Genomic DNA, 10126 nt, shown 5'->3' on the forward strand with positions numbered 1-10126 from the left:
TTCGCGCCCTTGGACAAAGCTGACAGTTAAGCTGACAATTTTTGGATTAAGTGCATCTTTGAGCTATGAACTTATCTGCAGTAAGGGTAAGAACTTTTTTGACTTAATTTGAATCCCTAAGTATAAATGAAATGTTTACAAAGTTATGATGCTGCAAAGTAATGAATGGCACAAGTGCTGGCAAACTTTTTCCTAGCACTCAAGCAATGCTAAGCTAGTTGAAATTTTTACGTAATGTTGGATTTAGCCAATTTTCACAGTTTGAAAGCATTTTCTGGTGTCCTGTATACTGCTTAACTAGCACCAAAATTAATTACTGCGTGTACTTAACATCAAGTTGTACTTAAACGTTATCTTGGTTTTTCTCTATGATTAGTATTAATAAAGGACTGTATTAGACCAATTTAACGAAGTTCTAATTTTTTAAGAGGAATATGGGAGGGTATTTTCACTATCAGAGCAACCAAAATTGCTTTGGTGTTGTCTTTATCAGCTTCATTCCTCACCGCTAAGTGATGAGGGTAGGCCATGGCCATGAGCAACTAGTCCCCAGCTTTTGCCCCTGTGTCAGGAGCATGCACAGCAGTCAGAGAGGCAGATCAGTGAGCACTCTATTTCTGTAGAAGACATCATCATTTTTCTTGCCATTGTTTTCATTTTTCCAGAAAAAGCAAATAAAATATAGGTGTTCTTGATTTGTTTGGGTTTTTTTTTTCATACACATTTCATACACATTCATGCAACTTTATGTGTGTAGTTGTTTTAGTGAGAACTTAATCAGAAATAGTGTACTGACTCTAGAATCTGCCTCTCACTGTTGTGCAAGCTCTGTACATGAGGGAAACTGATTATTTAAGCAGAACTGATCGGTCTTGTTAGGGCCACAGTGCCAACTCCTTTTACTATGATTGCTGTGGCCCTCCTTTTTTCCTTTTGTAATGTATATTTGGCTAGAATCTACACATTTATTTATTTATAAAAAAGAAAAGCAATTGCTCTTTGGATGTGGTTCTAAAGATCTGTGATCTTTAAGTGTTTGTCTGGTGCCTGATTTGTGCATGTGCACTGTTATTTTAATTTGTTTCATTATGGCTTAAATTTGTTTGAATTTTGTGCATGCTCCTTTATCAACCTTCCTTCATGGACAGCTTGTGTGGTTATTGGCCAGGAGGGTTTGCAATGATCTCAAAACTTGAGATGTTTGTTGTTTTGATTATGACTTGGCTGACTATGGCTACTTATAAATTGCATAGTCACACTATTACATTAATATGTTATTAATATCTGTATATTGGTTTGATTTTGCTGTTGGACAGTGGAGTGAATAGTAGCAAGGGTTATGTGTGGTTTATCTCTTTCTTTATTTTTACAGACTTTGACATAAGAAGCAGTGTATATTTCAAAATTCATTTATATTCAAAATTTGATTCATGCCAGAAATATACTAGTAGGAATCTTTTTTTGAGTTTGTAACAATTAGAATTGTTACTTTATAAAGCGATGTCAGGGTCTTTTATTGTAATACAACAGCTTTTAAGGCTGGTGTAAGCATCACAGCAGATGTCTTTATGCCAAAGTAACTGAGGATAAAACACAGAAAAACATGAAGGAGATTTTCCTGGAGTGGCTTTTTAAATCAGATAACCTTAGAAATATTCTGCAGTTGAACAAAAACTGAAGAAAACCATGAATCAATATATGAACATTACCTGATGCTGCTGAAGTAAAGCAGAGCAAAGTTACAGAGGTTTTATTAGAGGTTTTATTAGAGGTTTTATTAGAGAACAAGCTGAGTTTTTTGCAATTTGGCATAATTTGGCACAAAAAAACAACTGACAACAGCGCTAAGCACAACCGTACACTGATGTATAATAAGCAAGGGAATAATGTGGAAAACAGATTTCAGATGGGGAAACTTTTCTCGAAGTACACTACGAGAGAGCTGTGCAGGAAGTGTGATTTTTCTTTTTTTTTCTTTTTTTTTTTAAATTGTGGTGAAAACAAGACAGCAAGAGGGAATTAATGACAGTATTTATCAAATATGAAGCGTAGTTTGGATCTTCTTTTGCTGCTGGTTCAGTTAATTTTGGTTGGAGAGTGATGAAACCTGCATCATCAGAATTAGTGAGCTGTCGGCTTTCAGCCCTGACGGAGTGTCAGTGTACCTGCCCTCGGCGAAAAAGCTGACATCTCACACATTTTGATGCATCGGTTCCGCGCTTTGTGTTTACATCTTTGTTCCTATATTTCTAATACACAAGTGACAGCCAAATGCTAAAGTGAATGAAATTTAAGAAAATGGCTTTATTAACCACGATTAATAACATGTAAATGTGCTTTGGATAGTTGTCAGGCCCCAATAATATTTCTGAGTAAGGACCTGTTGATGTAGTTAGTGTAACCTATCCAAGCTGTTACCCAGGTGACTGAAAAATACTACATTTTATCATTTTTATACATTTTATCTTTCAGAAAGCAATGGAGCAATCTGAGAGGACAAAGAGAAGAAAAATAGCTGCGAAAGTTGTTGAACATTTACGTCTCGTTTCACAGCAGAATGAGTTAGATCATCATCAGGACTTAATTTTTTTTCTCAGATTCTTTTGAGAATAAACCCCTTGTGGAAGAGTACCATGATTGCGATGAACATGCTGGAGTCAGTTCACAAAATGAACAATCTGCAGACATTTTTTATGATGCTTTGGACTTTGACGTGTTTCCTGAAGACTCTGAAAGTGGGGTGTCTGAGTTTAATGAATTTGATCTGGACGATGACTGTTTCGATTCTGATGCTTTTTCAGACACACCAGATGATACAAAAGGACTTGCAGAGTGGGCTGCAGAATACAATGTGTCACATAATGCTTTGTCTGCCCTTCTTAAAATTCTTAGACAGAAAGGTCTTAATGTACCACTAGATGCTCGAACATTGATGTCAACTGCCCGCAAATGTAATGTGATAAATGTGGCTGGGGGATCATACTACCATTTTGGTTTAAAGAATTCAATTGTTGCAGCATTGGAGCTTTTAGATTTTGATTTAAAGAAACTAACAAACAATCTAACACTTAGAATTAATGTTGATGGTCTACCTTTATTCCGCAGCAACAATGTTAGTCTGTGGCCTATTCTGGGTAGAATCAAGGAGATCCCAAATTGTGATGTTTTTGTGATCGGGTTATACTCAGGTACAACCAAACCTTCTAATGTACAGGAGTACTTGAATGACTTTGTACAAGATGTAAGGGCAATTATACAAGATGGAGTTCAGTATAATGGTGTCCATTTCAGTGTTGCTGCTCCAGATGCATTCATTTTTGATGCACCTGCTCGTGCTTTTCTTAAATGTGTGAAGGGACACACTGGCTATTATGCGTGTGAGCGGTGCACTCAAAATAGGGCTGAACGATATATCGCATTTGCGATAATATCGCGACATGATCAAGTGCAATTTTCTAACCGCAAAGGCTGCGATTATACTGCGATTATATTATACAATTCATGGGCTGCATCCTCCTGAGGCCGCATTTGTAGACCGATTACGTCACAGCGACGCGCCGAAGGCTGTCCAAATTACTACCATATCCCAGAATTCATAGCGCGGCCCAGCCAAACTCCAGTTTCCAGCAATGGCGGCCGCTACTAAGTTTTAAAATTACTCATACTAATCTTTCTGGGTCACAAAATAAACTTTTAACATATTTTCAGGCGAGAAAGTAGTTGTGTAAACATCAAATATCTGCTCGGTTTATCAAGATATCCCATATTTGCAAAAGTGCTTCGACGTTTTCAGAGGCGTCTGCTACCCACCAGCTCGACAGCTAGCCGGGAGCTCGAGGGTTACTGATGCGGCCGAGAACGGCACAACTCCCGGCACATCATTTTCAGATCACCGCGGAGTTTCGCTGCTCGGGTTAAACGTAATATATAAGTCACTTAGACAACCTAAAAATGTTATTGTTGGGCTTTTTTCAGTGTTTTGTTTGTTCGTGAGTAAATCGGTTTGGCTGAGATTAAAGTTATTAGATTAGATAAAATAAAACTTTATTAATCCCCCGGGTGGGTTCCTCCTTGGTTTTCACACAGCTGACTAAACATCAAACAGAAAACTTATTAAACAGAAGTATGAGACAGTCGAGAATTTACACCAGTGTCTGGTTATATTTTAGATAGCAAGAAGCAGACGGCCGAGTTTATTAAACTCCACCGAGACAGCGGTGACGCTAATCAGAACTAGCCTTCTGATTAGCTAATCAGAAGGCTAGACCGTCCAATTTCACGCCTTTAAACTTTAAAGGCGTGTTTGTGTGTGTGTTTATACAATTGCTATTATGTTTGCACTTTATGTGTAATGTTACTGACTGCAGAGATCAGTAAGATGTGTGTATTTTTTATTTATTAGTTTTATTTATTTAATATTATTTTTTAATTGAATGACTGTCTAGTAGTTCACAGATGTCGAAAAACTGAGTGTGGTAAAGCCACTGATTTTTTTTTATGTATATTTCTGCAATCTGCACATTGTACTGACTTTCATTTTAATGTTTACACCAGGGTTCCTTGCCAGCACTTTATGCTCAGATGTTTGTAAGCTAAAAATAAACTATTGTGTATGTTCAAATATACTGTTGTGATTGAAGAAGTTAAATAAAAATGTCAGTCATCAATTCATGCATCACCTCATGTCATCATAACAGAGGTCTGTCTTCCAGGAAAGAACAGTTTAAAATTAATGTAATATAGTATTGGCCATACTATATGATGTATTGCTTGTCTTTGTTTAATAATACAGAAGACAAATACCTTAAAAAAATAATCGCATATCGCATCGCAATCGCAATATTGGGGCAAAAAATCGCAATTAGATTATTTTCCATAATCGTTCAGCCCTAACTCAAAAGGGCATGTATGTGAATAGGAGATTGTGTTTTCCTGAAATTTCTGCTGAGAAAAGGACTGATGAGACTTTTCGTGCTATGGCCTACAAAGAGCATCAGGTTGGGGTGTCACCTCTGAATGAGTTGGGTGTGGGACTAGTCTCAGGTTTTGTGCTGGACTATATGCACCTTGTGTGTCTGGGGGTAATGCGAAAACTTATTTATCTTTGGTTAAAAGGTCCCCGAAAATGCAGACAGTCTATGCAAATTCTAACCGTGATTTCAGCATTCATGGTTTCTGTCAGGCAACATTTGCCTAAAAGTTTTGCAAGGAAACCAAGATCTCTCCTTGAAATTAGCATGTGGAAAGCAACTGAATTGAGACAATTTTTGCTTTACACAGGCCCAGTTGTTTTATTTAATAATATACCAAGCCAAATGTATAGACACTTTATACTTTTATCTGTATCTATAAGAATTCTTCTTAGTCCTGATTTGTGTATTGAGAACTGTGATTATGCAGAGGATGTTTTAAAGCAGTTTGTGAAAGATTTTGGTTCGATTTATGGTCTTGAATTTGTTGGTTATAATGTACATAATTTAATACACCTAGCTGAAGATGCGAAAAAGTTTGGACCTTTGGACAGTATTTCCTGCTTCCCATTTGAAACCTTCCTGGGTAAACTGAAAAAGATTGTGCGGAGGCCTCATAAACCTGTGGAACAAATTGTCAAGCGCGTCTATGAGACGCAAAGTATTCAGAAGAAAAGAAAAGAGAGGATGTCTGTTCCCTCTCCTCTTAAACAGCCTCATAACTCTGGACCAATAACAAGTGATCTTGGAACTTTTAAGCAGTACAGAAAATACACTGATGGACAGACATATGTTTCTTGCTCCATGGGAGATAACTGTTTCAATGTAGGGGGAAAAATTCTTATTGTGGCAAACATTTTACAGGATTGCCAAGTTGTCAAAGCACTGTGTCAGGTCTTTGAAAACTGTAATGCCTTTTTCAGCTATCCATTGGACTCAACATGCCTTGGAATTTACTTTGTTTCAAATCTGTCTAAACAAATGAATCTTGTATTACTTGATGAACTAAAACAGAAAATGGTGCTTTTGCCACTGAAGTCTGGATATGTGGCATTGCCACTGCTGTACTAGTTGGCTTCTTTTTGCTTTCTCACCAGCATGCATCCATTTGCAGTTGTTGATTTTCTGGATGGTGGAGGTGTATCCATAATTCCTTGCAAGTGGTTTACAGGACCAGCGGAAGATTCTTGTTTCTGGCCACCAGGGAGAGTCAATATCAATAAGGCTGTAAAGGATGGAGTTACTCCAGATGCAAACTGGTCACAGTACAGAGTTCGCATCTTGGGGAAAGCTGGTAAGAAGCATTTTTGTTTATTGCTACCAAATATTCTGTCATTAAAGACAGAACAAAAAATTTCCCTGTAATTTCACTAACAACATTTTGTTGATGTATGTCAAAAATTTACAGAAAACTATGAAAATGCCAGGGTGAAACTGCGGAGGTCTGAAGCAACCTCTGATCTGCAGACTGAGTCAGATTCTGGAAGCAGATTGGGAAAAGGGAAGCGGAAAAGGAGGTAATTATGTTTCTTTAAAACGCCTTAAAAGCAACAATTTATTGTGGTGATTATAAGAAAAACAAAAACAAGCTGACAGTATCTTTAGCAGACCATTACTGCTCACCAGATTTAGATATGATCTTAAAATAGCACTTTGTAACTTTTTGACTTTTAAAAATCAGTTTTAGACTCCTTTTGATGCCGGACTATACATTAATGTTTTTAGTTTGTAGGACTAACCAGTAACTAAATTGTTTGTGGGGTTTTTTAATATTTTTTTAAATTCATTTTAAGGCCAGTGATCCAGTCAAGCTCGGATGAGGATTGGGACAACGCTGCGGAACAGCCAGAGACCTCATCAACATCAGCAATGGAGAATAGACATTCAAGTGAAACTCCCCACCAGAACGTCACTCATCCATTTGTTCAGCTACCACCACCCTCAACTCCTTCACCTGTGGTTTCACAACCAGTTCCAAGACAACTTGTACAAGCCACCAATACCAGCATGTTTGTACGTGTTCTAACCCTCCTGGAAGACATTAAGGAGACTCAGAGGATCCACAGTCGAATGCTACAGTCTCTCCTCAAACAACGTGATGGACCAGTTGCTGCAGTATTACCCGAGGGTGCTGTTTTTCCTCTCCGGACAGTCGCAGACGTGGAAGCACTGGAACAAAAACTGATAGACCCTGTCTTCCTGAAAGAAGTGGTAAATAATAATGATGTAATGACAATAATTGATTAATGCCTCAATCTGCGTTTTATGCTAGCAGTTATGATTAAGGAAAGTTGGTGTTTGTTCAAACATGGTCAGTGCAATGAAGTGGCGGAAGGTGAGCTCCACAAAAGTTGCTGTTTTTGAAAATAAAATAAGTTGTACTTTACAAGTTGTGCCACGCCAAACCTTAAGAAATTACTTTTGGTGGATCAGTCATTTAGCTCTTTGCATTTACATCAGACAGTGTTTGACTTTGATACTTAACTCTTTCTCAATCAAATAGCATCAAAATTATTAAGCCTAATTACTGTGTAGCTGTGCAGGTTTTCTTTTAGGTGTGACTGATGGTACTACTGTCGGTAAAATTATTGTCCTTGTGTGTCCTAAGGTTGCTGTTGTGGCAGAGATCGGAGGGAGCACTGTTGATGAAGCCACCAGAAGAATGATGGCCTTCATTATGGACAATGCTCTTTCCAGGCAATATAACTTCGTTGGGCGCCATGGAAAGCGGGAATTTCGAGGGCTTAAGATTTTTGAAGTGCTATATGGTAAGCTCATTAGTTGTAAGATATTTTGTTGATGTTTGAATAACAGATGCTCATTTCAGCTGTAGTCAGTCTTCCAATCAATTTATCAGAATCAGAATCAGAATCAGAATACTTTATTGATCCCTGGGGGAAATTATTTTTTGTTACAGTGCTCCATTTTAAACCAACATTAAGACAAGACAGACAATACGCTAACTAAGAATAGTACAATATATACATATACATACATACATACATACATACATACATAAGTCACTTATAAATAAATATTTGGAAAAGAAACATGTGTAGTTGTAGCAGCAAACAGTGTGTTAAGTGGATGCGTTGTACAGGGAGATGGCCACAGGCAGGAATGATTTCCTGTGTCGTTCAGTGGTGCTTTTCGGTAATCTCAGTCTCTCACTGAACGAGCTCACTGATTTAAGGTTTTAATACTTTGGTTCTACATTTATGTGAGATCTTATGCCGTGTCACAGTATAAATATAAGTATGTAACAAAAAAAGAGAATTACAGCTGTGTCTTTAGATTCAGTAATATAGTCTCACTTTCTTGTGGTCAATATCTGTGCTTTACAGGCAGCTTGAAAAAAAATGCTCTTACAAGCCAGATTACCAGAAAAGAGGCAGAAAAGGCAGCATCCAAGTGGTTTATTGGTGCAAGAGATAGAGGAGGAAATCGCATGGCAAGGGCACAGTGTCGCGTGCAGGAGAGGTATACCTTAGTGACTCGGTTTAGATAGACTGTGGAGATTAAATTAATTACAAATACTGTATTATTGAGGGAAATTATGTTTGGGTTTTTTATGGGGGGGGGCATCAGCTCATGTTGTTCTGGAGGGTGATGGCTGCTGCCAGGAATGACCACATATTTCTCTCTGGTTTGCAGCATACTTGAAGACAGCTCTCACGAAACCGTTTTTTGGTTCCTCACTGTGTTACGGTATGTGAACAATTTCCAGTTATGTTTAGCAGTTTGTGCAATATTCTTCTTTGCACAATCAGCTCCAGGAACTCCAGCCAGTCAAACAACTTGATCAGCACAACTTTCAAAACAACTCCAGTAGTATTGCAAATCTGATGTTATTTGTGAAAAAATGCACTTTTTTTTTTTCAGGACCAATGGATCACTGAATGAGTGAGAAGCTGTGTTTCAGTGCATTTCTTTTTCGTTTAAACTGTATAATATTGATTTGTTATTGTTTTGTGTATACTGGGGACCTTTTTTGTCAACATGTTCTCTAAACAAAAAAAAAATTTGTATAGTATATAAAAAATTACTGTTATACTGCATACTGTTAAAATGTCATATTAATCAGTATTAATAAAAAAGATAAACTGACTTTGTTGTACAGGTGATTTAAATTTTAGCTTACTGTAGTATCCAAAATCCCATCTGGGCAAGCACACTTGGGGCCACCATGGAAACTGAGGACAAAAGTAGCTGGGTCCCAGGTGGGTAACCCAGGTGGGCCCCAAATATCAGACCCGCTTCTACCCATCTTGGTCCCACACTTGTTTATTGGCTGGGCCTGATTTGGGGCCCATCCAGAGCCCGTCATTAACCCATCTGGGCAAACACACTTGGGGCCACCATGAAAACTGAGGACAAAAGTAGCTGGGTCCCAGGTGGGTAACCCAAGTGGGCCCCAACTATCAGACCCACTTCTACCCATCTGGGTCCCACACTTGTTTATTGGCTGGGCCTGATTTGGGGCCCATCCAGGGCCCGTCATTAGCCCATCTGGGCAAACACACTTGGGGCCACCATGGAAACTGAGGACAAAATTAGCTGGACCCCAGTTGGGTTTCCCAAGTGGGCCCCAAATATTAGCCCTGATGCTCCCTATTTGGGCCCCACGTATGTGTGTTGACTGGGAAGTTAAGCGCGCGCACGAGGATACATAAAGCCCTGATTAGTGGAGCACAGATTAAGCGAGTCACCATGGAGACGGAGGGAAAGAAGGCGCGGTCAATGTATTTTACAGCGCTTGAGGCCGAAATTCTGATGGCAGCATATGCCGATAACATGCAAATTCCGCAGAAAAAAAGTAACACAGCCTCAGCTGCAAAAGAAAGGGAGGATGCATGGCAAAACATAGCCGACAGAGTCAATGCGTGAGTGTTAATTTAAACATTGATCTAGGGATTTCCACCCATTTAACACGTTATTTTATTATATTTTATTTTATTTTGTATTTTATACATTTTATTTTGTGACGTGATGTGAGCGCAGGTGCAACCCAACAGGCCCCAAACGTTCCTGGCAGCAAGTAAAAATGAAATATAAAAATATAGTCCAAACAGGTAAGGTGTAATTGTATTATGAGCCATAGTGCTTGGTCTGTTTGTCCGATGTAAATCAATTGCAGTTAGAGGCTACATTAATTT

The 10126-nt window shown here is 38.5% G+C and overlaps 2 protein-coding genes across 5 annotated transcripts; both read left to right on the plus strand.

The window, feature by feature from the left end:
* LOC146707854 (uncharacterized) lies at positions 1-9078 on the plus strand. 4 transcript variants are annotated; one of them, XM_085459415.1, is made up of 7 exons: positions 1-86; positions 6068-6264; positions 6379-6487; positions 6764-7181; positions 7579-7738; positions 8315-8450; positions 8625-9078. In XM_085459415.1, exons 2-7 carry the CDS (start codon positions 6069-6071, stop codon positions 8770-8772), a joined length of 1167 nt encoding a protein of 388 aa, XP_085315541.1. In that variant the 5' UTR covers positions 1-86; position 6068; the 3' UTR covers positions 8773-9078. The 4 variants fall into 4 exon arrangements, with proteins under 4 accessions (XP_085315541.1, XP_085315542.1, XP_085315540.1 ...); XM_085459416.1 differs by lacking the exon at positions 1-86 and having other exon boundaries at positions 6009-6264; positions 8625-8678; positions 8853-9078; XM_085459414.1 differs by lacking the exon at positions 1-86 and having other exon boundaries at positions 6009-6264.
* LOC146707855 (uncharacterized) lies at positions 4900-6041 on the plus strand. Its single transcript, XM_085459419.1, has one exon. It carries the CDS (start codon positions 4905-4907, stop codon positions 6039-6041), a length of 1137 nt encoding a protein of 378 aa, XP_085315545.1. The 5' UTR covers positions 4900-4904.
* Positions 9079-10126: the final 1048 nt, after the last annotated feature.

The sequence above is a fragment of the Copadichromis virginalis genome, linkage group LG6 (genome assembly GCF_057382275.1).
Source record: "Copadichromis virginalis isolate Kocher_CV1m ecotype Utaka linkage group LG6, C_Virginalis_male_GT1.1, whole genome shotgun sequence".
Classification (NCBI taxonomy): domain Eukaryota; kingdom Metazoa; phylum Chordata; class Actinopteri; order Cichliformes; family Cichlidae; genus Copadichromis; species Copadichromis virginalis.

Coding starts and splice junctions, on each gene's coding strand:
- LOC146707854 (XM_085459415.1), top strand. CDS start 6,069: ATGCATCCATTTGCAGTTGTTGATTTTCTGGATGGTGGAGGTGTATCC. Junction 6,488..6,763: donor AAAGGGAAGCGGAAAAGGAG/GTAATTATGTTT, acceptor ATTCATTTTAAG/GCCAGTGATCCAGTCAAGCT. Junction 7,739..8,314: donor GATTTTTGAAGTGCTATATG/GTAAGCTCATTA, acceptor TGTGCTTTACAG/GCAGCTTGAAAAAAAATGCT.
- LOC146707855 (XM_085459419.1), top strand. CDS start 4,905: ATGTATGTGAATAGGAGATTGTGTTTTCCTGAAATTTCTGCTGAGAAA.